Source organism: Sinocyclocheilus grahami, unplaced genomic scaffold, assembly GCF_001515645.1.
Source record: "Sinocyclocheilus grahami isolate Dianchi unplaced genomic scaffold, SAMN03320097.WGS_v1.1 scaffold776.1, whole genome shotgun sequence".
NCBI classification, from domain to species: domain Eukaryota; kingdom Metazoa; phylum Chordata; class Actinopteri; order Cypriniformes; family Cyprinidae; genus Sinocyclocheilus; species Sinocyclocheilus grahami.
In genome coordinates, this window is record NW_015505955.1 from 415,583 (window position 1) to 443,548 (window position 27,966).

Genomic DNA, 27,966 nt, shown 5'->3' on the forward strand with positions numbered 1-27,966 from the left:
AACCCCGTAACCCGAAGCTTTTTTGGGGCCGCTTTTTTGGTGTTTAATTTTTTTTTTTTTTTTTTTTTTTTTTTGTCAGCAATGGTGCACTGTTCTCGGTCTTCTCAAATGCACTGCCTTACCAGCCGTCTCTTGTCGAGATGAAATCTCCAATCTGCAACCTTCAAGGCAGAGATGGACTGAGTACGCTTTCATTAAGAACTGAGCTACTATCATGTGCACTGTAAACAAGGAGAGTTGATGCTATGTTTGTGCCTTCCCAATGTCTTAACTTTACTCTGGTCTGTCTTATTAAGCTTTTTTCTCTGGGAGATTTGTGTGTCTCCATTTTGCTCTTAATGTCATCACGTCATGTATATCTCACAGGCTTGAAAACCCTACTGTGCTGTTGAGGGCCATTTTGATCTAATCATCAGCGAGAAACTTCATGGCATCATAAATACTAGAATTAGAGATATTACAATAGAAATTTAGTAGTGGAGTGCTGCAGTGATTGTTCATTTTTAAGGCCAACCTGAAAGTTAATCACCTTGGTTCCCTCAACAAAAACCCAATAAGATTATTCCATTGGATTTTGGATTATTGCAGAAAATATGCTCTGTGACCAACAAAAGTTTATGAATCTTACATGTTTTGTTCATCATAAGCTTCACAAATGAACACAACTTTAATGAATTTTGAAGCCTAAATCCAATTGCCAGAAGTATAAAGCTAAACGTAGGCTATAAGTGGATTACAGTGGTCGCATGACTTCAACATCACCACCATTAAGCTTCAACATTTTGAAAACATTTTCCTGGAAAGTTTGAGTTAGAATAGTTTGCAAGAGCTCAATTATAAACACACTGAGGCTGTAAAAGCGACTGAGTAGATGAGTTTACTTGTTTGGCGTGATGATATTTAATTTCCAAAAAACCACTGTAGTCCCATTTAGATACTTGTTAACATCTGCCTTTTTCAAGATAAATAAAAGCTTTAAAAAAAAAAAAAGAAAAAAAGTTACTTATTTGTCTCATAGAATAAAACGTGAACATATCTTGAGCTTGTGTTCACCACAGACCCTTATTTCAGGCATTTAACCAAAAACACATTCAAAATTCCCATTGACTTCAGGGTGACGTAACCAGCATTTTTAGGTTTTGGCCTACAGAATTGCGTCATCCCTGCAGCACTTTGTAGTTTGGTTAATGACGTAAGATCAGTTTTGGGGGGAAATGTATAAAAGTGACTCTCAAGCTGTGATTTTTATCATTCAAGGTTAATTTGATGTTGTATTTTCAATGGTAACAGCACAGAAGGGTTTAGCACAAGCTACATTCCTATAGATAGTACGTGTCTGCATTTCCTTCCCTCTACGGATGTGTGAAAATTAATCAAATCATGTCCTTACCTCACCTTTGCTTAAATGTCATCTGCATACTAGATAAACACAGGGTTTCATGGTTGGAAAGCATTTTGAATGTGGAAGAGTCGGATAAGTTGAAATAAAGTGGGAATTTATTTTCCAAAAAGCACAACCAGACCAGCCTGCAAACGAGTGTATTGCAGTTCAAATTCAGGTTTTGGTCACATGGCAGGTCGCTGCTTTCATTACACTTGAATGATGTGATGGTTTTTCACGTTCCCCATTGAAATCAAAGGATATCTGGTGTGCAGACGCCCTGTTATTTTTTGCAGTTAGGGAATCCCATGTTGTTCTTCCATAGAGCCTCACCTAACCATATAACATAGACGTTTGTCACTTTGATGCAATGAAATGTTCGGCACTTATTTCCACTCACCTGTAGTGTTACGGTAAATGTTTTGCCATCATTTGAAACCACGTAAAACAATCATCCAACATTTGTATGCTTGTACAGATATGAAGATAAGTTTTGTATAGTATTAGCTTGTCAATAACGCCTTAAGATGTGCACCGTTCGTAAACGCTGTGTAGAAGTGGCTCCCCGCTCTGCAAGGTCGCACGATTTCACATGGAGACAAAGTCTCTAGTTGTTGTGACCGTGGACTCCTCTGTAAAGGTGGCTCACTGACATCAATTAGTGACATTGCACTTACTGATTGTAAGACGATATTTTGGGACTAGCTCATAATGTGTATCTTTGTTGAACACAATGTTAGCTTTACATAACGTTCTAAATCTTTAATGTTGTATTTATATTTTGCTCTTGTTAGTAGGGCAGAAGTAAAGACTGATGCTTTGCACTGTTGACATCCCTGATTCTAGCTCGGAAACATCTTCCTTCACTTCCTCAGTGCTCGTGATGTACGAATCTCACAAAACCCAGTGTTGGGAGGGTTACTTTGGAAATGTAATAGGTTACCGATTACAAGTTACCCTATTTAACATGTAATAAGTAGTGTAACGATTTCAATGACTTTATTAATGTAACAATTGCTTTTTGATTAGGCTGCTTCTCTAAATTTCTAAGGAATGTTTTCAACTGTTAATCAGTTAATCAACTCTCAGACAGGTTGTAGCCTAAAGCTTTCAGTGGCAATGTGGATTGATGAGAACCAATCGAAAGCATTAGAATAGCATCGCTTTTTCTAAATGGCCTATAAATGGCCGGAGGCATCGTGTAAATCAAAAACGGGCAACGCGTCGGCGCCAATAGCCTTTTGGGCATATAGTGCTCCGGGTGTCCCGAGTTCGAGTCCCAGCTCGTGGACCTTTCCCGATCCCCCCCCCCTCCTACTTGCTTCCTGTCACTGCTATACTGTCCTATCAAAATAAAAATGCCAAAAATTTTAATCTTAAAAAAAAAACAAAAAACAGGCAAAGCAACAAATTAATATTATGTAACATCTTAGCTTTTACTGATAATATTCAGATGTAGCCCCCTTTGTAGTCGTTAACATTTTCTTAAGTAACTCATTTAATTACACGCTCCCCCCCCCCCCAAGTAACTAATGGATTACAGTTACTTTTATTTTGTAATCTAAATTACTTAACGCCGTTACATGTACCTAGTTACTCCCCAACACTGACAAAACCATATTTTGCCCCAAAATCAAATGGCCTCGAAATTTTGTATTTGAAATATTACAAAGATATTTCTTTTCTTAATCCGCATTACTATTGAGATAAAAATGGATGTTGTATGCTTTAAAAAAGAAAAACAAACAAACTACCAGCTCTTTATCACTGGAACTTGCTTTTTCTTCATTAAAGTGGTTTGAGGAAGTGAGTGAAAGCTACAGTTATTGGAGTCTTTGTTAGAAGATGCTGCGGACAAAGCGAGATTATCTGCAGTTATTGATATAGTTTTGGCTGAGAGTTCTGGGACATATTTTACAGAAGTCCATTTAGTCTCGCTGTTGACTGTCGGCGCGAATGGCGAGTTTTGAGCTGACATGTCATAGTTTGTGAAGTGTGAGAACGACTGAACCCACTCGAGGATAACCGTCTGGGTTATGGATGAATGTGCAGCTCAGTAACATTTCAGTGCGTTATAGTGGTATCATTGCTTACAATTGATTTTTTTTAAAATGTATATATTGTTTTGTAAGGCTTTATGAAGCCAACACATGGTGGTTTTGTGTAAATCCCAGACAGAATTCGGTGGCACGGCAGGCCAGAGTCAGTAATGTCGGCTGAAATCAGGTTTGTAACGGTTTCAAGGTTTTAAAGGAGTCATTATATACTCTCGAATTTGACATTGTTCTTCTTGGCACTAAGTGACACTGCTTTTTATGTGATGTGTGACCAGTTTTAAAAGAAATGGCATCTTTGTTTAATGCATAAAATCTGCGAAATATATGCAACGATGTATGTGTAATATTCAATCCTCAAGTATAATCCAGGTTGTATAAACTTTGTATAGTACATTTTAATATCGTATGGCCGTACCAATATGTATTAATTCTTCTCAGAAGCCTTAGAGTTGTCTACCCAAAGTGCTCCCTTAGACTACCCTACACCTACCTGAACTTTACAAAGCATTAATAACTATATTTTGTTGCGTTTTTATTTGTACCCTTTTTTGAATAAAATAGATTTGTACTGTATATTTGTACCTCTCTGTGAACTACTTAGGGCTGTTTTGTTTTCCTGTTTTAATTCTCTGTAATGACACAAAGATATTGTATTTTTATTGTTACAGCTAACTTCTTGGAAACATTGCATTTATCATGTTTGTTAAGTAAACACAATATAATATATATCTATATAATATTAACATGCTGGCTTGACGTCTATTTTTTCATATGCGTTCTATTCAATTGGTAATTGTAATAAATAGAGTTGTAATAGTGCATCGACGCACCTGAAGAATACAATGCAGAGTTTAATATTAGATTATGATTACAATAATACTCGAAGTATTACGCATTCATTAAAAAAATTTGTTTTTTGAAATACAACCCTTGAGTCTTTGAATATACAACTTTGTGTATTGCTATTTTATTTTATTTTTTAATATTCCACAAGGGGTTAAATTGTTTTTCAGCATGCTTTTGAAAATATTTAAGATAAATGAATCAAAATGTATTCTGATCAAATTTCAGATGAAATGCATTATATCAACTACAGTGCATCTTTTTATTACAGTGGGGCCTGAAAGTCTGAGACAATTTGTAAAACAAAATTGTTACAAATAATATTATCAGCATGACAATTTTTGAATACCAGATTTTCAGTGTGGTCTCAGATGTTTTAATCTCAGTTTACATATGTATACATTTTTTCAAGAGAGAAAGACAGAAACAGACTCGTAGCCGTAAAGTCAGTGTTTATTCCACATTCTGTTCCTGCTTTTATGATGAGCTTTCAATCTGTTAACCCAATAACAGAGCATGGCTTTCTGAACAGGACCATTTGGCGTTGTGACCTTGTCACTTTTAAGTTTCATTCATTTTGGCCTTTTAGATTTGTAAACATTATCATGAAAAAATCTAGATAGACTGACAAGAAGGCAAGTCATTACTGAACTCCAATCCTTAATGAAAAGCTTGTATAAATGCATTTAGAACATGTATTTTATAACATGCAAGTTCCATTTCCAGGGGTTTACCGACTTATATATATATATATATACACAGACATGCAAAAGAAAATGGTTGTTTAATACATAACATGTCACATGGCAATGCATACCACTAAAAAATACTAGTTTGGGAATAATGCAGACTAAATGGGGTTAATGTTTGAAAATACTCTTTTATATTTTTTCTTCAAAATAGACAATGCATCCTGCCAACATCTCGTTCTGGAATACAGAGAATCATTTGATTTTCTCATTGCATCAGGATGGGTTTCCACATCTTTAATGCTACTGTATAAAATAACTCAGTGCTTTATAATGAATTTCAGGGAATTGGGTCATAAAAATTGCATTGTTCTTCCTGAATGTGCATCAACATCAACTCGGTCCTTATCAAGGAAGTAACTGAAAACAAAACTTAAGGATGGATCTGGTGGTCGAGGGTTACAGGCTTGAGGACCAATGGCTTGACTGTCAAGAGTTGCCTGAGGTTTGTGATCTGGAGCATTTGAGTCCATTTACTTTCATATCAACTGCATAGTAGTAATACAACGTTTCTTGAGTACAGCTCTCAATTGCATAGTGATGCTTCATCACATGTACATTAAATCCTTTCTTTTACTTAAGGAGCCCATCATTAATACTTCACGACAGCATAAACGTGGGACCAGTATCCAGTTGCCTTCAACTGTGCGGGAAAGCTCAGCTGCTTCGCTTTGAGTATTAGAGGTATCTCTATAGAAGGTAATGACAACATTGTGAATTTAAAACACTGAAATGTGCGTCATTCACTGTAGTAATAAATAAATTGTAATAAGTATTGGAATGAAATATAAGACATACATATCATACACACACGGTCTACCCTGTTTCCAAGAGGTACTTACAGATGTACAGTGGTCCGTTTTAACATGACTGACCCTTTCGCCCAATATGAAACGCTGAGAAGCGAGTAAAGTTTCAAGGTGACGTGTGCAATGTTCTCTCAACTTGTAGAGTGGTTCTGAAACTGTTGTCTGCGAGTTTAGTCAATAAAAAGACTTGAATAAATAATTGAACAACATTGAATTAACCAACATAATGAATTGACACTCATTTTATTCTTAAGGGTTTGTTGTCTGTTGTCAAGTGTACGTAAACATTTGGTCCAATTTCTTAGCTAGCAAACAGTCGGCTCATCAGTTTATTAGCTAAAAGAAACGTTCATTTCTATAAAAAGGAACAAAACAGCCTTCTGGAAAATTTACTGTGGCTCATGACAGAATTGGTGAAAAGGGCATTGAATTACACCACTGAATGAAATTTGGTGGTCTGCTGTTTTTGTTTTACTCTTGAAGTGGATAACCCAAAAATGTAAGAACCACTACCATAAACACTGCAGTGTTTTTGCTTTTGCGGTGCTTTGCAACTTCTGAATTGGTTAGAATTTTTGGTGGGGGTACCTGTTTGGTGAATAATGGAAGACAGGGGGCAGTGCTTGGGATGCAAGTGTTATTTTGGCCATCAGATGTTGAGCAGAAATTACACACTTCACCTTTAAATTAGTGTGAAACGTTGGCGAATGTGTCTTTACCTTGTCATTTAAATTTGTACATATGCAGAGTCATCACTGCTTCATATAGGAGGGATTTCTCTCTGGAAGTGTTCATCCTGATTGTTTCATTGTACATGCATTTGCTAAACCTTTACATCATTGCACATCTCATAGAATTAGCACACAAATTCATTTAAATCATTAAATATAAAACCAAAGCACAAACTTTCCAGTGACAAAGGCAACAGTTTGAATTTATACACTACTTATGTTGCCACAGAGATCGAGCACACACTAAGTGCCTCACCATTAACCACAAGCATTCCCAGGTCCAGTGCGGGACCACACTGGTTTAAAGAGGTAACATACACGTTATACAGTACAGTGACAGCAGCAGAGGGCAGAGACTGGTTGGTTAGTTGAGACGTCATGGAGTTGCGTAATATCCATATTGACATTTTGGCTCAGGTGAGGAGTTTGCAGTCTGAACAAGAGGAAAAAAAGGCCAATGTGACCAGTAAAGGTGAGTAAAAGGTAGTATATTATCTGAGCAAGTGGTGATGATGATGAAGAATGAGGAAGAGGAGGTCTCCTGCTCCTCTGTTTTCTCAGGAGGATGCCGGTGATCCACACCATCCCTGAGTTCCTAGACAAATATCAACCCGTGTAGCATTGTGATAAAGTATAAAGCCTTTGGGAGGTCAGAGAAGTGTGTCTGAATGTGCTTTGAAACGGATACTTTTAGTATTTAACAGTACATCCGCAGAAATTACCTTCCTCTTTTAAAAAAGGACAAAGTCTCCAATAGAGGCCTTGTCCCAAATGGCACCCTCGGCCCTTGAAGTCTTTAGTGGAGTCCACACTTAAGTGATAAAATGCCACACAGACTGTCAGTTAGTTGTCCGTTTCCAAAGTCTGCACCAGGTTGGGCTCAACTAAAGGGTGCATTGAGGGACACAGTGGCTGCAAAGGTGGTATATCCTTGTAAATCTTGACAAGTAGGACACCTATGGTCTGTATAAGCAAAGACCACAAGCCCACTTAGATTTCAGCATTTGGGTCAGCGGCTCTCAAACAGCATTTAAATAAAGTGTAGTTGTTTCGGCGAACATGTAGGGCAATGATTATACCAGGGGTGTCCAATCCTGCTCTAGGACGGCAAACATCATGGAGAGTTTATCTCCAATCTACTCCAACACACCTGCCTGGGGGTTTCAAGTAACCCTGAATACCTTGATTAGATGGTTCAGGGGTGAACTCTGGAGGATGAACCCTCCAGGAGCAGGACTAGAGGACTACACCACTGGACAAGAGTGTGTTGGCATAGGGAACATTGAGTCAGTATGTGGACCTACACAACCCCTGTGGTTCTGGTCAAGGCCACAGGTGTGACTAGGCCATGTAAGGATCCCATGGTGAGGTAGTTGGTTCTGTGAGTATGAGCTAGTATTGACCCAATCTTGGGTTCTGGGAGGTGAGCCATAGTTGCAGGTAAACGCCAACCTTTCAGACTGGCAAATTTGAACAGTAGGCTGAGTGTGGAGTGTGGCTACACATCTCACTCCTGTCACTGTAGGTCTGTGTGCAAACAGAGAACCTCCTTCTGGAAGGATCTCACTGCTCTGAAGAAAGACGGCTAAAAGTCTGAGCCTTGAAAATAAAGTAAAACATGCTTACTGAGAGGGTTTTCCCTTCAGTGAATGTCGGAATTTCTTATAGAAGTTCAGTTAATTATGTAATATGTTATAGAAATCCATAAAGGGTTGTTCACACTGACAGCAATTAAATCATTGGAGCTTGGCAAGTCGGCGTGGTCTTGGTCGCTAGTAGGTGTTCCTACTTGACTGATAATGATTGTGGGACTCTGGTGCCGCAGGCTCTTTTCTCTTCTGACTACCAGATGGGAACATTATCTGCATGATGCCTACTCTTCATTTGATTTTTCACTGAGATCGTAGTTAATGAGATGAGGCCCCCTAGAGGGGCTCTTGCCAAGCTTTATTTTTCAGGAGGTTTATTTCTTCTTGCTGTTGACTACTCGAATCCGCCACCCTTAGGGGTCCAAAGCAAGTGCCTTGTCTATCCTGTAGAATCACTTCTGTACTTAACTACAATATCCAAGTGTATCAGGCAGCAGAACATGTTATCTACATGAGCTTCATTATCTACACTCCCACAGGTAGTCGCCATGTGTGTTGCTGCCTGTCTGCATCAAGTTGAACTCTGCACAACATTGTTGCATAACTCACGGTCTTTCGTGTTGCCTCAAATCTGTCTTTGAAAGTGAAAGACATCTGGTGCCTACGTCACTGCAAACCGCTGTCAGGGTGAGCACCTCCTTGAAACTGCAAGACCATAACCTTCTCATCACAACTTTGGTCAAGATGGTTATTCTTTAAGAATGGCAAATTCTTCTCAAATGTTGGGCTGAGAGGTGTTTGGAGCTGTGCTTGTTAGGGAAGCTTCATAAACAGTCCATTGTCCATGGAAGGGACGGACATGGGAAAGGAAAACTGGAATAGACTCATATCAGCAGTGAGCGCAGCCATCGCAGCAGGGTCATGCTCAATCTGGTTTCTCAGCGATGGGTCGATCTTCTCCAAGCGTCGTTTTAGCCTCTTGGCCTCCCTCTCACGGATTAGCCGCGCCTGCCTCTTCTCGGGCGTCTCGTTGGCCCGTTTGAGTCGCATGGCCTCCCGGTCTCGCTGCAGACGACGTGCCCGCTGTTCGTCCGTCTCCTGCATCCTTTGCATACGCTTTGCCTCACGGTCTCGTAAGCGGCGCATCTCCCGCTCCTCTGATGTCTCACATGCCCGCTTGGTCTTCTTGGCCGTTCGTTCCCGTTCAAGCCGATGCATCCGCACCTGTACGGGTTCGTTCTTCCTACGGACCGCCCATTTCCGCATGGACGGCGACTGGGCGTCCACAAGCTGCTGGTAGGCTACGCAGCTGTTGCAGACCAACAAAACCCCAGCCGGGTACACGGGCATAGGGTTCATAAGGTCTGGAAGAGGCGGAAGTCCCGTGCTTTGAGGACTGAGGCTGTCAGAGAGTGAGGGAAGAGGAGGTGCAGAAGGGAGAAGACCATCTGGCAATGAGGTCAGTCCAGGACCAGGATTTGTGTTGGGGTTAGTCATAGTGCTTCTGGTTAAAGAGTTGGACATGGCACAGGCCTCGCCCTCACTGTTGATCTCTATACTGCTTGTGTCGAGGAATTCCCTCAACTTTTCCCTACAATTTCAGACCAGGAAACCGTTAGAAACAACAATGAAGCACAGCATCCTAGTAAAATCATGTCTTGAGTAAAGAACTGACCTGTTGAAGTTGTTGGTGTCTGTGAAGTGAGCCCCACAAACAGCACAGTTGGACAGTCGGTCCTCTGAATGGATGAGAAGATGGCGACCAAGAGAGCCTGGAGAACTGAGAGCTCTTCCACAAACAGGACAGATATAACTCTTACTGCCACCCACAGCTGTGTGCTAATCAAAGTAAATAAGGTACAAAAAGATTTCATACATTAATTCTTCTCAAATGAAGAGACTTAAAGAAACAGTCCAAAAATTAAAATGGTCATTATTCACTTGTTGTTCCAAATCCATATGACTTTTCTATCTTCCAGACGATTTTAAATAATGTACCGGTCATTGTTTCCAAGCAATTACAATAGGGACTAGAGCTTTCAAGCTTCAAAAAGGGTGAAAAGTAATCATATTATTTGATAAGTCTCCATTCATTATAAATGGTTTGAAAAGAGCAATTAGTACATTATTCATAATTTCCCTGCATGGAAGAAAGAAAGTATTACAGGTTTGGAATGGCATACGATTGAGTGAATGATGAAATAATTTTGGAATATATTAAGCAACTTTTGCATAGATTTTTGCCCGGTTTCCAGAATGGAGGAGCTGAAAATAAGAGCCAGTCGGCAAATTTTGGGGAGCCGCAGACATTTCACAGAAATTAGTGTAGTGTACGATCGACATAGACTGCAATTTTTCGTTTCAGATTTGGATTCCATCCAGTCCAAGGATATAAAACATGATGTGAGCCGATTTTAGTACACATACAGTTTTCATGCGTCACTCATGTGAGAGTTTGTTGTTCAGAATGACTTTAAAGTCTGTTATTGTGTGATCTCCAGTTGTTTAGTGTATGATGCCTAGTCTTTGTCTGTAACCGTTTACAAAGTCAGCAACTATATGTCGCCTATTGTTTTAGTCATATGTATTCCAGTCTTTAGGTGTGCTTCACAATCTGCACATAATTGACAAGCTCTGAATGTAGTTTGAGTGATTTGATCACAAAACGTGTTGGACTCCAGTACACATGTATTTAGCACTGTCCACTTGTGATTGGATCACCCAAGATAAATCTTAATACCAGGCATAAAAAAAAGTCTAAAAGATACAATAGGCTTAGGTAGTGGTGTCCTCACCTGATAGACGTGTGCGATTAGCTGATCTGGGCTACTGAACTCCAGGGAACAAAGAGGACATGCAAAACTGCTCCCCTGGTCTGTCCCCTCCTCGTTCTCCTAACAGACATAATGCACCAACAAACAGTTAAAACGATGAGTAACAAGACTTATAGTCTGAAATGTAGTGTAATATTTTTTATATAGTATGATTGCACACAAGTGACTATTCCCTGAAACTGCTAATGACTGTAGCTGTGGATGACTTATGCAGCACTTGAGTGGTGTGGCAGACAAATTAATGCATAAGCCCTCGTGACTCATTCCAACTGTCGTGTCAACTGGGTTGCTATAGAGCCATGAGTCACTCTACAAAAATATCTATCGACCCTTAAAGATGCCAGCAGTCGTTGAGGTGGGATGACACAGAATTTTGTCATGCTTTTCACCTTAAAATTGTATTAAGTCACACAGACTTGTAAATAAAACGGCAATCATGTATAGTGGCCTTTAAAAATTCCACATTTAATTTATTCAATTATCAATTCAGAATGGAAATCTGCTACAAACAGGCATTTGATTAATCTTTGGAGTAGCTCAAAAACAACAAAAAAAAGTTGTCCCCACCCCTGCGGTAACTGAGTTAAACATTTTTACTGCTGTTAAACTGGGAAAATTAGTTGCCTGCATTAACACGCTAATTTTGACAACTCTATATATATATATATATATATATATATATATATAATCCAATGATGGCTTCTTCCAAGCTATTCTTCTCAATCCAGGGACCCACTTTATATTAAGTGGCCTTAACTACTAGGCCTATGTACTTGCGTTAAAAAATAAGTACATTGTACTTATTGTGTTCATACTGTATTGCAAAATACTTTTGCTGCTATTGAGGTGGGATACGGGTCAGGTTAAGGACAGGTTTGGTGGTATGGGTAGGTTTAAGGGTGGGTTAAGGAGTAAGGGATGAGTCAATTATAAATGTAATTACAGAAATTATTTACAGATGTAATTACATAAAGGTATTTTTTTTAAAGTATGTAAAAACATGTATGTGTATACAATAAGTGCATTGTACCAAATGATTAATTTAAATGTAAGTACATAGTAGTTAAGGCCACTTAATATAAAGAGGGACTGAAAAAAAATGTATTTGTACTTTAATGATATAAATATTTTATGCTTAGATGAATGGGCCAGAAATCACATGAAAAGCATGCAAAGCTGGTCAAAAAAAATCTCAAATATTGTGAAAAACGAGTCCACAAAATACAAAAATATGGGGAATGTTTTAATGTAATTTGAAACACATTTGTGACCATGGACCACAAAACCAGTCATAAGGGTCAATTTTTTGAAATCGAGATTTATACATAATGAATAAATAAGCTTTCCATTGATATATGGTTTGTTAGGATAGGACAATATTTGGCCGAGATACAACTATTTGAAAATCTAGAATCTGAGGGTGCAAAAAAAATAAAAAATCTAAATATTGAGAAAATCGCCTTTTAATAAGTTGTCCATATGAAGTTTTGTGGTCCAGGGTCACATTTTACAATCTGTTTGTGAATGATTAAAATTAAAGAACTGATCAAAGCTGATTTTTTTTTTCTTTTCAAGTTATTTTACAGTAAAAACAGTTGTCTGAGCATTGTCTGTGACAATGTTGTCATGCAAATCATGATAACAGAAGAATGCAAGATAATCACACAACCATCTACTTCTTACATTAAACATCCGTCACTCACCTCCTTGACGTCATCATGTAGTATGGGGCCGTGGCTGCTCTTATTACTCGTCATGCTGTCATCAGCAGAGGCATTTGAGTCGTCGTCTTTATCAAAATCACTATCACCGTCGTCTGACAGCACAGGGGAAAAAATTTAGTTCATAATGTTATCAATGGCTCCATCACAGGTCACCTTGCCTTTGTCTCAACACTACAATCACAAAACAATCACAGCTGTCTCCCTGTTTTTAATATTTTATGTGCAGTAAGCAAATCTATAAATAAATTCAAAGACAGACATGCAGTCGCGAGTAGTGTGTCTCACCACTTGTGCTGTCTTGCTCTTCAGGTTCCTGTGAGTTGTTGCTATGGCATTCCCCGTCCTCAATGAAGTCATCTCTAGCATCCATCTCAAAAGTGAGCCGCGGGCCGGACAACCCAGTCGTGTGAAAAGGCCCTGTAAGTGAAACGACATGGTCATTGAGAATGCCACTATATTTCAAACTAGTTTTTAAGGGCTTTTCTGCTTTGGCTGCTAGAGCATTGCTATGTGGTTTCTAGGAGAGTTTTTGTGCATTTCTGGGTGATTGCTAGGTTGTTGCATACAGGCCCAACTCCGGTCGCTTCTTAAATATAAGACTTTGTTGTTGTTTTGTCGCCAAATATATAGATACGATTTGTGGCATCATTCATGACTGTTATTACTTTCTGCTTTTTCAACCAAATATTACAATTCTTTCATGTTGTTCTAAACCTGTGGAACACAAAAGACATTCAGGAGAATGAATCAGTATTTTTTTGCCCATACATTAAAATTCAGTGGGGGGTTCAGTGTTGTTTAGTGTTAAAATATCCCTTTATTGTGGCTTGCATGAGTGATCGTGCAAACACCCATTCATATTGTAAAATATTATTTAGGCCAAACTGCTAGAGGGAAATACCTGTATTCTCACAACAAATAATGTAACAGGTATCTAGTGTAAATCTGAATTCTGGTTGTTTCTATGAAGAAGAAAAAAAATAGTAACACTTTCTATGTAGGCTGTATTTCTAATGCATTATAAGGGTATTCTTAAGGCATTATAATGCATACATACTGCCTTATGTATGATGACTTAAAATAACACACAATGAACACGTTATATCCACTTAAAGGGATACTCCACCCAAAAATTTTGTCATTAATCACCATGTCATTCCAAACCCGTAAAAGCTTTGTTTGTCTTCGGGACTTAAGATATTTTGGATGAAAACCGGGAGGCTTGTGACTGTTCCATTGACTGCCAAGTAAATTACACTGTCAAGGTCCAGAAAAGTATGAAAGACATCGTCAGAATAGTCCATCTGCCATCAGTGGTTCAACCGTAACGTTATGAAGCGACAAGAATACTTTTTGTATGCGAAGAAAACAAAAATAACGACGACGTCACACGGATGCTCTGTTTTCGTTTAAACCAAAGCATAAATACACGTAGAAAACGTATCCGTGTGTCGCGGCTGACACAGAAGAGCGTACGCTGCTTGCGTTCAGCGGTTATTCTCCAAAATGGTGCTACGGTGATGCGGAGAGACACAGAGGAGACGAATTGTTGAATAAAGTCGTTATTTTTGTTTTCTTCGCGTACAAAAAGTATTCTCGTCGCTTCATAACGTTACGGTTGAACCACTGATGGCAGATGGACTATTCTGACGATGTCTTTCATACTTTTCTGGACCTTGACGGTGTAAGTTACTTTGGAGGCTTGTGACTGCCGGTTTTCATCCAAAATATCTTAAATTGTGTTCCGAAGACGAACGAAGCTTTTACGGGTTTGGAACGACATGGTGATTAATGACAATTTTCTTTTTTAATGTATTATAAGTGTTATATCTAGACATAGAAATCTTGTAAACATCCAAAGTCTTTATAATGTGGTCATAATATGTATATTTGTCTGCTATAAATAAATAAATACAAATGGAATCTTCTTTAAACAGCCATGAATGGGAACACGAACACGGCTCAACCAATCAGAATCAAGGACCGGAAACTATCTGTTTTATAACAAGTGTTTTGCTCACTGTTAGTCAATGCATTAAATAATGTTTAACTAATGGAACCTTACTGTAAAGTGTTACTGTTTTTTATGTATATAAGGCATTACGCTAGCATTATAATTGAATGCCCTTGTAATGCATTATCAATACAGGCTTCATAGGAAAGTGTCACCAAAAAGAATCTTAGATGTACATCAAAAAGCCCAAATCGGAATAATTCTCCCTTCAATTTTGAATTTCAAAGAAAAGACGGACCGCATCAACAACAGAGGCCAGAGCTGCGGTGGTGTGTGATCAGAACAATAGTTGATGCTGCATTAACACATTACAAACACGCACACTCCACCTCACGCTCACCAACCCCCACATTACACGCTCAACTCAACACACACTGCAGTCCCAGAGGAAACAGCCTGCATCTCCTGCGTGCCGAGTCCGTGCCTCTAATGTAAGAATCATCTCCTCCAGAAGCACTCCATACGCCCACACGGAGATGCTTTTCCCTCTGCATGCATCCCATTACTCCAAACACCTTCTGCAAAGCTGCTTTAATCGGTAACATGAACGGCAACCAGCATACGAATAAAACCAGGTTTTATGCTTTCAAGTGCCAGTGCAACACGATACAGTGTTCTGGAAGGTTGATGAGGTGTTGCTATCGTCTTCATAATTGTTGTAAGCGTGTTGCTATGTGGTTGCTGGAGGGCCAAGTCTCCGATATTTCGACCTGTTTTATCGAGTCGTATCTCTCGTAAAAGTAACGCCTGATTTGGCAAATTGACCTTCTGATAATAATGTTTCCAGGTCCAAATCTCTACTCCATTTCAACAGCAGTGTATATTATTTTATACCTGTAAGCTAAACTTCTCAAACTCAATGTTTGAATGATTCAGAAAAGATGAATCACTCTCTGGCCAATTTTGATTTTGGAGATCAAGGTTAGAACCATGATTTATGGGTATTACTACAGCACACAGTGAGTGTACATTAGTAGTGGTGAAAATAGGTTGTTTCATTAAGATACAAATTGACATTGATTTTCTAAACCAGCGATACAATATTTGCAGACACCTGCTGCAATATGATTACATTTTGATAACATTCAGGGGCCTGCGATTGATGTATTGATATTATGTACCTATTTTACGCAACCAGTTACAATTTCTTTAACTCACAAATGCAACCAAAATATAACATGGACATTTAATTGAACTCCTGTATCTAACTGGACATCAATCCACACAAGATCATCAATCGTCTGATGACAGCTCTTCATTGGCTTGAACAATGACAAGTCTTTCAGTCTTCTATGCTCTTGTATCCCTATTAGGACACAGACAACAAAATAAGGTACTCCAGTTGTTCAAAAAATACATTTATACAGAAAAAGAAATCTTTTTATGCATTGCATAGTCATTTGATCAATGCATCCATTTTTTTTTTCTTCTAAAATCCTTATAGGGATATAGTTGACCCAAAAATGAATGTCGACATGTAGGCTACTCGGCACCCTCATGTCATTCCAAACCTCTGTGACTTTCTGCTAAACACAAACAAAAGATATTTTGAAGAATGTTGGTAACCAAACCGTTCTAATGACTCTTAATTTCCATTGTAAACTCCTGAAAATAAAGGTTATTTTTTTGCCATCAATGGTTCCATGAAGAACCTTTAACATCCATGCACTCTTAAATATAAGGCTTTCAAAGGATGTTTTTGCAGCAGTGCCATAGAAGAACCATTTTGGGTTCCACAAAGAACATTTCGGTGAACAGTTCTTAGAGGAACCACGATTTTCTTTCTTTTTAATAATCTAAAGAACCTTTTTTGCAAGGCAAATTTTTTGCAATGGAACGGTTCTATGGAACCATCAATGCCAATAAAAAAACTTTACTTTTTGAGAGCGTGTAATCTTTCCATTCCACAAAAGGTTCTCTTTAGTGGAAAAAGGTTTTTTAGAACCAAAAGTAGTTCTTTTATGGCATCGTTGTGAAAACTCTTTGTTGGAACCGTTGTTTTTAAGAGTGTATGTACAAAAAAAGAAAATCTGAGACATTGGTCAAAAGAAGAACGAATGGAATGACATGAAGCTGAGTAAATAATGACCAAATTTTCATTTTTGGATGAACTATCTCATAACTCTATATAAGCAGTAGTAACAGTGATGTTTGCCTCTGATCAAGGCAGCTGATAAAAACTATTAGACCAAGTTCAAAGTGGACTACAATCTGAGGGGCCGTTTACACGACAACGTTTTCAGCCAAAAACAGTCAACTTTTTATGCGTTTTGCCTGTTCGTTTACACGACAACGGCGTTTTGGGGACTGAAAACGCATATTTTTGAAAACGGGTTTCAAAGTGGATGTTTTTGAAAACGGCACCGTTATCATTTCCGTGTAAACACCCCATACGGGAATCTTTGAAAGTGGTGACGTCAGGCGTAGGTATGTAGACATGCGCAGTACGTGTCGATTTTAAAGGCAAGCACGAACAAACATACACAACAATGGCGGAGTACATGGTACTGTTGTTGCTGCTCAAGAGTTTGCTAACACTTCTTCAGCAAAGTGTGGATTTACTTCACCAATATTACAACCAACAGAGGAGACGCATCTTATACAACATATAATCGTCACTTCCCTACAGGTACTGTTTACTAACAAGGTGACAGCGCCAACTACTGGCCTGGCATACGTAATACAGCGTTTTTAGCCGTTTTCGCCGGATATGTGTAAACGCTAATCGTTTTGAAAACGTTGTCGTGTATACTGAAACTTTTTAAAAACGCGAGGGAAAAACTTTTCCGTTTTTGACTACATCATCGTTGTCGTGTAAACGTAGCCTGATTTTATAATTTCATTGTGTAGAACTTCAGCAAGCTTTAGTCTACATTTGAGCTCCACCACATGTTGTTTTCCCATCTGAAAAACAACAGCCGACGGATGTAATATTTTACATCAACTACTAATCACCAAAGGTTGTCAAGAGTTTGCACCCCATACTTTCCCAGCATCCTCAGATGGTTTCAAAGGGTGTTTGGGAGTATCTACAAGGACAGAAGACTTGCATGAGGGATATCTGCGTTAAACTATTAACGGCTACAACAGAGCGGCTTCACGGCAGTCAGCCTGTGATTGATGTAAGCGCGTTTCCCATCCCCCTCTGCCAGTTCTGTCTGTACATCTGTCTCTCCACCCTCCCTCCGTCTTCTCCTCGCTCCCCCCTCTGTGTGCCACTGTGATGTTATCTCAGAGTCTGTGTGTCAGGCGGTGACGCAGTGTCTGTCTGAATCCAGACAAAGAGACAAACTCATCAGCCAACAAACACAAGAGAAAGGCTGAAGTTAGTGGAGGGGGTGGGTGGGAACAAAACAGACAAAAAGAGACAAACTTAACTCGGATGCCAAACAATGAGAGCACTCCTGAATTCAAACCATCCCACAGCCTTTACAAAACCACCAACCCAACAGAAAACAGTACAAATCCTGAGAACGGGCAGGGGACGGGGCCCTAGCACGCCGTCTTGTTTGGTGGGCTGGAAGAATAGTCATAGACGGACATCAGATAAACCCAGACAAGCAATTCAGGCCTCACTTTGCCTAATTGACAAAAGCCAGGCATGATGGAAGAACAAGATCAGTCATACACGTTCCCATGGAGTAACGTTTCCCATAGTGCGCCCCACTGTGTCTGCTAGAGTCCCTATTTAATAATAGTTTAAAAATAGATTGAGTAACATGTGTATTCTGTATATTTATTATGCATATATAAATACACACACATACAGTATATATTTTGAAAATGTTTACATGTATATATTTATTAATTTAATTTATTTTACAGTAGATACTGGAAACTATACAAAAAAAATGGAGTAGGATTTGCTTTTAAACTATTTTTGCTAATTAATTTCACAAAATATTACAAAGAAACAGCAAGTAACACATTTTTTGGCACATGGCACGCAGGGTAACACTGTATAACTCGGACTACTCATTCAGGAAACCGGTTTCTTACATTAATGTGAAAGTGTTCTGTCACTCCACTGTCTCTACAATAAAATAATCTTAAAAATTATATAAAGTTAAAATCAATTTCTTGTCCATGTATTTATTCATTGGTAAGTAACTGTGTGATAAGCAATATAATGTAAGTCTGACAGTCAAACTAGAGGAATATTTATAATGAATGACTTTTATCTCTTACATTTAAATATTTTATTTTGTGCATTACTACAAAAGATATGAGTTAAGATCTTTATGTTCCCACTTATGAAATGATGAAAATGAGTGAGTGAAAATTAAAAAAAAAAGAAAAGTAGCGAAAAAGCGATATTTTTGCATAGATGGATGGATGGACAGATGGATGGATGGATAGATGGACAGCTGGATAGATAGATAGATAGATAGATGGATTGATAGATGATGGATGGGTAGATAGATGGACAGCTGGATAGATAGATGGATGGATGGATAGATGGATAGATAGATAGATGGACAGCTGGATAGATAGATGGATGGATGGATAGATAGATAGATGATGGATGGTAGATAGGTAGATAGATGGATGGATGGATGGATGGATGAATGATGGATGGGTAGATAGGTAGGTAGATAGATGGATAGATAGATAGATAGATAGATGGGTGGATGGATGGATGGGTAGATAGATGGATGGATGTGTAGATAGATGGATGGATGTGTAGATAGATGGATAGACAGATAAACAGATAGATAGATAGATAGATAGATGGATGGGTGGATGATAAGATAGATGGATAGATGGGTAGATAGATGATAGATAGATAGATGATGGATGGATGGATGAATGGATGATAGATAGATAGATAGATGGTAGATAGATAGATAGATAGATAGATAGATAGATAGATAGATAGATAGATAGATAGATAGATAGATAGATAGAGATGATGGATGGATGGATGGATGATAGATAGATAGATGATAGATAGATGATGGATGGATGATAGATAGATAGATGGGTAGATGATGGATGGGTAGATGGATGGATGGATGGATGGATGGGTAGATAGATAGATAGATAGATGGATGGGTGGATGATAAGAGATAGATAGATGGGTAGATAGATGATAGATAGATAGATGATGGATGGATGGATGATAGATGGGTAGATATATGATAGATAGATAGATAGATAGATAGATAGATAGATAGATGGGTAGATAGATGATGGATGGATGGATAATAGATGATGGATGGGTAGATGGATGAATGGACGGATGGATGGATGATAGATAGATAGATGATGGATGGGTAGATAGATAGGTAGATAGATAGATGATGGATGGATGGATGGATGGATGATAGATAGATGATGGATGATAGATGGATGGACGGATGATAGATGGATGGACGGATGATAGATAGATAGATGATGGATGATGGATGGATGATAGATAGATGGATGGATGGATGGATATAGATAGACAGATAGATAGATAGATGGATATCTCTATAGGCAAGCCAATTAGGAATTATTGTCTATTCTCTATAACAGAATTCAAGTTATCAAACATTATAGATGTGCGGTAGAAAATCTTTTTTCTTTTAGTTCTTGAAAGCACGTCCAGAAAAAGTCAATCAATCAATCAAGTAAAGATCATGTTCCATGAAGATTTTTTTTTAGAAAATAAAATAAAACTTTTTATATGTGACTACTTCTCAGTCACTCAAATGCAATAATTAGGGCTATAATAACATGCTTGGTAGGGCTACTGTTTGTTACTGTATGGCAAACTATTATTGTGAAGAGTGTAAGCAATTCTTGATTTTCTTTTAGATTCTGCAGAGGTGTATTTTAGGCTTCACTGAAAACAATGAATAAGCTAACTGAAACAATGAGGATAGTGACTAGGCAATACCATAGTATAAAGTGTGCCATTTTACCTGAAATCTGCAGTCAAGAAAAATAAAAAAGATGTCCCGGCGAGTAAATTGCAACTGACTTGACACAGACAACTTACTTTAAAAAGAATATGCACAAAACACGAGTACTTTTCTTAACCCTCGTAAGACCTTTTGGACATTTTTGTCCTTTTCAGTTTAGTTTTTTTGATCATTTTGTCTGTGTTATTGCCAACTGCATAAATTTTGGCACAGGTGTGTATTTTTATTGGAATTTTACTATTTCACTTCCATTTCCTTTAATAAATCTGTTTTGCACTAGGTACAAAAAAATTGTTCCTCTCAGGACCTTAAGGACAAACATGTCCATTAAAACTGCTATTTTTAATCGAATGCAATTTTTGTTGATAGGCTTTCATTATATTGGCAAGGCTTTCAAATTAAATTTTTGACTATTTTTTTACCAGATGGTGCCATTTCTTTCAGGTTTGGCCTATAAAGAAAATACTCGCTTTATTTCTGTTTTCTGCTTCTGCATATTATAGAGCCAGTTCGATAAATAATGCAGCTATAATTGTGTTGGTGTGGATGTCAGAGTGTGGTTTGTATGTGCGTCATAAAAAATAAAAAAAAATAGTGTGTGTTCTTGTAATATCTGAGAGAGAAAAACTCTACTGCAAATCACAAATCCAACCACTGTGCGCACCAGCAGAGTTTCGCTGGCATCTATTGGGGAAAATTTGGTACTGCGCCCAAACAAAATCTTACTGAAAGCTCATTTTTTGAGATATCAACCTCAAATTTGTAATACAACTTGTTCAGATTTATGGCTTTGAGTTTCTAGCAGGTATGGAGTTCAACATGTTTCATAAAATATATATTTGATATAAAACATCGTTCATAAATCATTTTCATAAACCTAAACATCTAGAACTTTTTTTTTGGTTTCACTTTTTAAACTTTTTATTTCAGCAATAATCTGCCATGGGTCTTCTTTAAAATGAGACCAAACTTAACTCTGTGCTCACAAGCTTCAGATTTTGATGACAGTTTTTTGACATGGACATTTTTGTCCACTGCGGACCTATGTGTAACTTTTTTTAAGTGACGCACAAGGGTTAAATGAATACGAAATTTAAATGGAAAATAGGAGATGCAAACAATTAGAATGAAGAAAGACTGTAATCATTGCTAATAATTCTTAATATAATTATTTATAGGCTAATTAAATCTAATAAAATGTTATTATAATAATTATTATATAGAAAGATGCTGTAATAAACAAGCTCAATTCAGTTGATTCTCTTCACATACATAATCTATGGGGAAGTCGTGGCCTAATGGTTAGAGAGTCGGACTCATAACCCAAAGGTTGTGGGTTCGAGTCTCGTACCAGCAGGGATTGTAGGTGGGGGGAGGGAATGTACAGCGCTCTCTTCCACCTTCAGTACCACGACTGAGCCCCTAACTGCTCCCCGGGCGCCGCAGCATAAATGGCTGCCCACTGCTCCGGGTGTGTGTTCACGGTGTGTGTGTGTTCACTGCTGTGTGTGTGCACTTTGGATGGTTAAATGCAGAGCACTAATTCCTAGTATGGGTCACCATACTTGGCCACATGTCACGTCACTCACTCACTCACTCACATGAGATGCATAGGTAGAAAAACAGAGACACATACAAAAGATAATAGATAGGCCTAATTAATAGCAGAATAATTTGCCTTGGCTTCAGAGCATTGACAATGTAAAGGCCAATTATTTGACTTTGGAAACAATATGCTGGCTTTATAATAGCATGCTTTATTTTCTCACACAATATGTGCTGTGAAAAAGCAGTTTTTTATATTTTAGGAAGATGGGTCATCCTATTTGGGGGTCCTTGGCATCAATCCGTGTTCTAGCTGGACACCGAATTATTACTATTTATATTCCAGGTGATCTTTGAATAGTTTTTGAATTGTTTTAGAAAAACAATTATGATATATTATACAATACAACATAATATTAGCCTATTACAAGATTAACTATTTTACAATATGAAAGCAATTATTTGACTTTGGAAACAACTTGCTGTCTTGATAATATCATGGTTAATTTTCTCACACAATATAAATGTTTTTTTCCCCTCTTTATTATTAGGAAGATAGCTAGGTCATCATATTTGGGGGTCCTTGGCATCAGATGCTGTTCTGTAAGGACTGATCATTGCAACACTTGTTAGAAACCTCTGTAGTGCCAAACTTCACCGCAGATGTACTCCTCAGCCCGACCGAGCGACGCATGGCTCACTAAAGAGATCCAGTTTAGTATGGAGCCAGATCGGCCTCAAAAATAATACATTTATAAAACAAAATTCATAAATTTACATTTACAAAATCCAATTCGTACGTTCAAAATAAGACAGCAGGCTAACCGGGTAGCTGTATTTTGTGCGAACGATATAAATCATAATGTGATTTTGTAGAAATTGTAATCAGGTGCTAAAAAAAAAAAAAAAAGAGTACCCATTAAAATGTCTTTACATCAAGGACCCGATCATAGAAACAATGCACAGTACAAGCGCAGCGTTGAGCTTCTTGAGTCTGTTCAGTAAAGAGCGTTTTGATTGGTGGATTAAAAGCTCACCGCGATTGGCTGAACGGAACATCCTCCAAAAAAAGATATTTATGAATCTTAACCTGCCAGGAAGGTCTCAAAAATACCACACACAAATTCAAAGCAGTCCACGCATGTGTGATGATTTGCAAATGCAGATTCAACGATCCATAAATACATGTAACATCATTCATAAACGTGTGATGAAAATTAATTCAAGAACTTGATATATACATATTTGTGTAAACATTTTAAATGTATTTAGGTAAGATGCTTTTGTGTGAGCATTTGGGGAAATATGTATGCTTTTACTTCTGTATTTATGAATTGTGTTTTGAAATGTAAATTGTGCTGTGCATTTAAATGAATTTTGTTTAATAAATGTATTATTTTTGAGGCCGATCTGGCTCCATAGTTTAGTGACTCCCGAAGGAAGTGCCTCAACACTGACTGCCACGAGGTGAACCGCAGCACGCCTCTTTGGGCAAGTCTTCCGCCGGATTGACACGTAGACTAGCGTTAAAGCACAACTACACTCCTCTGACATAATACGAGTAAAAACGTGCATAGTATCACAAGTCTCCCCGCGAACATATCTTGGGATTTATATAACGAGGTGGCTAGAGCCTCTTGTTATATGTGACCCTGGAGCACAAAACCAGTCATAAATAGCATGGGGTGTATTTGTGCACAATACATTTTATGGATCAAAATGATCAATTTTTCTTTAATGCCAAAAATCATTAGGATATTAAGTAAAGATCATGTTCCATTTAGATGTTTAGTAAATTTCCTACTCTAAATATATAAAAACTTAATTTTTGATCAGTAGTAATATGCATAGCTAAGAACTTCATTTGGACTACTTTAAAGGCGATTGTCTCAATATTTAATTTTTTTTTCCCTCAGATTTTCAAATAGTTGCATCTCAGCCAAATGTCGTCCTATCCTAACAGAGCTTATGTATTCGGCTTTCAGATGATGTCTAAATCTCAATTTAAAAAAAGTGACCCTTATGACTGCTTTTTGTGCTCCGGGTTCAATAAACCACGTCTATGCACGCCAATCTGACCGCATTTTTAAACTCGTATTCTCTTTTTAACGCATGAACGCGGTAATAAATGTTGGCGATGCTCATAAACACAAGCTCACAGCATCAATCACTACTAGATTCTAGAGCGGGTCGCACCTTCTTACATCCGCATTTGAAGTTCTCTGACCATCAGTCATGTATCCCTCCGCCTGCGGTAGAAGTGCTGAGGCTGGGGCCGCCGCCATTTTGAATGTCTGGTCCGTTCCTCCTTCCGTCGATTGAGAAGATTGCGCTTGTTTTCTGGTATCATAACGGCTGGTGAGTGGGAGCTAAACGACTAAACGACTTCGTATAAGACAGTTGAGCTCGGCGCTGTCAAGCGCTGTCAAATTCATTCGCGTTGACGCTGGGCTGCATAGTGGAGCGCACAGGCTAATGCTAAAGCCTGTGCACCGGGACGCTGTCATAAGCTGGGGCGCTAACGGGCGCTCAACTATCAGTCGAGCTGTAACGTTACTTCCACGGGCGGCGTGAAATCACAGTTAGACTGTGAACGTTTCAATGGGTTTAAGGTAGAGGTGTGTGTTTAATCCTCCGTCAAATCGACGCTCGATTTGAGGCCCGACTAGACTCCAGTCAGTTAGCAACGGACACAACGCAGCACTTCATTCACCGACATTACGGAGGAATAACAGAGGTATTTATTGCAATTCAAAGGGCTTAGAAACGAGTATTAATACTCGTGAAGAGAACTGAAATGCACTTGTGTTTTACCACAGCGTAACGTCCACCCATCTCACTGTTTATCATTTAGCTTAGCACTAATGGCTTGACGTTATAGCGCAAGGGGATGGGTCCAGAAACAGCATTCAGAGCCTTTAACAATCTCTCCTAATGCTACAGAATCAACAGTCCAGGTGGTGTATGAGGAAATGTTGTGGAGGTAAAGGTGAAGAATGAGAGGTGTGTGATGCCACTTGTGTGTTTTAGGCTTGTTTAGTCACCAGGTGGTTTCGAGGGAGATGTTCAGTCATTCTTGTTGTTGTGCTCTGTATAGTCCTCTATATATATATATCAGTGCTGGCTAAAATGGTGTCTGTTTGTCATGTCTTTACACCTGTTGGTTTGTGGTGGACGTATGAAAGGCGAGTTGGCATCTCTTCCTTGTGATTGTGGAGTAAGGTTACAGAAATAAAGGAAGTGAGCGTCTGTAAACGTGTGCTCACAGTCCCTGCTGCAGTTTGCATGATTCCTGGCTTAGATTTGCATTCTCTGACCACTGGAATTAGTTTAAAGCTGTAGGCCTAACTAACTACCTTTTTTTTCAATCAATAATTTTTTTTCGATTAGAAGATCATGTTCCATTTAGATGTTTAGTAAATTTCCTACTCTAAATATATAAAAACGTAATTTTTGATCAGTAGTAATATGCATAGCTAAGAACTTCATTTGGACTACTTTAAAGGCGATTGTCTCAATATTTAATTTTTTTCCCCCCTCAGATTTTCAAATAGTTGCATCTCAGCCAAATGTCGTCCTATCCTAACAGAGCTTATGTATTCGGCTTTCAGATGATGTCTAAATCTCAATTTAAAAAAAGTGACCCTTATGACTGCTTTTTGTGCTCCGGGTTCAATAAACCACGTCTATGCACGCCAATCTGACCGCATTTTTAAACTCGTATTCTCTTTTTAACGCATGAACGCGGTAATAAATGTTGGCGATGCTCATAAACACAAGCTCACAGCATCAATCACTACTAGATTCTAGAGCGGGTCGCACCTTCTTACATCCGCATTTGAAGTTCTCTGACCATCAGTCATGTATCCCTCCGCCTGCGGTAGAAGTGCTGAGGCTGGGGCCGCCGCCATTTTGAATGTCTGGTCCGTTCCTCCTTCCGTCGATTGAGAAGAGTGCGCTTGTTTTCTGGTATCATAACGGCTGGTGAGTGGGAGCTAAACGACTAAACGACTTCGTATAAGACAGTTGAGCTCGGCGCTGTTAAGCGCTGTCAAATTCATTCGCGTTGACGCTGGGCTGCATAGTGGAGCGCACAGGCTAATGCTAAAGCCTGTGCACCGGGACGCTGTCATAAGCTGGGGCGCTAACGGGCGCTCAACTATCAGTCGAGCTGTAACGTTACTTCCACGGGCGGCGTGAAATCACAGTTAGACTGTGAACGTTTCAATGGGTTTAAGGTAGAGGTGTGTGTTTAATCCTCCGTCAAATCGACGCTCGATTTGAGGCCCGACTAGACTCCAGTCAGTTAGCAACGGACACAACGCAGCACTTCATTCACCGACATTACGGAGGAATAACAGAGGTATTTATTGCAATTCAAAGGGCTTAGAAACGAGTATTAATACTCGTGAAGAGAACTGAAATGCACTTGTGTTTTACCACAGCGTAACGTCCACCCATCTCACTGTTTATCATTTAGCTTAGCACTAATGGCTTGACGTTATAGCGCAAGGGGATGGGTCCAGAAACAGCATTCAGAGCCTTTAACAATCTCTCCTAATGCTACAGAATCAACAGTCCAGGTGGTGTATGAGGAAATGTTGTGGAGGTAAAGGTGAAGAATGAGAGGTGTGTGATGCCACTTGTGTGTTTTAGGCTTGTTTAGTCACCAGGTGGTTTCGAGGGAGATGTTCAGTCATTCTTGTTGTTGTGCTCTGTATAGTCCTCTATATATATATATCAGTGCTGGCTAAAATGGTGTCTGTTTGTCATGTCTTTACACCTGTTGGTTTGTGGTGGACGTATGAAAGGCGAGTTGGCATCTCTTCCTTGTGATTGTGGAGTAAGGTTACAGAAATAAAGGAAGTGAGCGTCTGTAAACGTGTGCTCACAGTCCCTGCTGCAGTTTGCATGATTCCTGGCTTAGATTTGCATTCTCTGACCACTGGAATTAGTTTAAAGCTGTAGGCCTAACTAACTACCTTTTTTTTCAATCAATAATTTTTTTCGATTAGTTGAGTCATCTAGCAATTTCTTACAATTAACATATGTGACCCTGGAGCACAAAACCAGTCTTAAGTTGCTGGGGTATGTTTGTTTGCTCATAAACACACGCTCACAGCATCAATCACTACTAGATTCTAGAGCGGGTCGCACCTTCTTACATCCGCATTTGAAGTTCTCTGACCATCAGTCATGTATCCCTCCGCCTGCGGTAGAAGTGCTGAGGCTGGGGCCGCCGCCATTTTGAATGTCTGGTCCGTTCCTCCTTCCGTCGATTGAGAAGAGTGCGCTTGTTTTCTGGTATCATAACGGCTGGTGAGTGGGAGCTAAACGACTAAACGACTTCGTATAAGACAGTTGAGCTCGGCGCTGTTAAGCGCTGTCAAATTCATTCGCGTTGACGCTGGGCTGCATAGTGGAGCGCACAGGCTAATGCTAAAGCCTGTGCACCGGGACGCTGTCATAAGCTGGGGCGCTAACGGGCGCTCAACTATCAGTCGAGCTGTAACGTTACTTCCACGGGCGGCGTGAAATCACAGTTAGACTGTGAACGTTTCAATGGGTTTAAGGTAGAGGTGTGTGTTTAATCCTCCGTCAAATCGACGCTCGATTTGAGGCCCGACTAGACTCCAGTCAGTTAGCAACGGACACAACGCAGCACTTCATTCACCGACATTACGGAGGAATAACAGAGGTATTTATTGCAATTCAAAGGGCTTAGAAACGAGTATTAATACTCGTGAAGAGAACTGAAATGCACTTGTGTTTTACCACAGC

General features: G+C 39.0%; 1 protein-coding gene across 1 annotated transcript; it reads right to left on the reverse strand.

Moving 5' to 3' along the window:
• Positions 1 to 5,093: 5,093 nt before the first annotated feature.
• Positions 5,094 to 27,431, reverse strand: LOC107561503 (zinc finger protein 821-like). The gene is made up of 6 exons (XM_016245956.1): positions 27,351 to 27,431; positions 13,003 to 13,234; positions 12,697 to 12,809; positions 10,955 to 11,053; positions 9,835 to 9,998; positions 5,094 to 9,750 (listed from the first exon to the last, which is right to left on the reverse strand). Exons 1-6 carry the CDS (start codon positions 27,429 to 27,431, stop codon positions 8,973 to 8,975), a joined length of 1,467 nt encoding a protein of 488 aa, XP_016101442.1. The 3' UTR covers positions 5,094 to 8,972.
• Between the last annotated feature and the right edge of the window lie 535 nt (positions 27,432 to 27,966).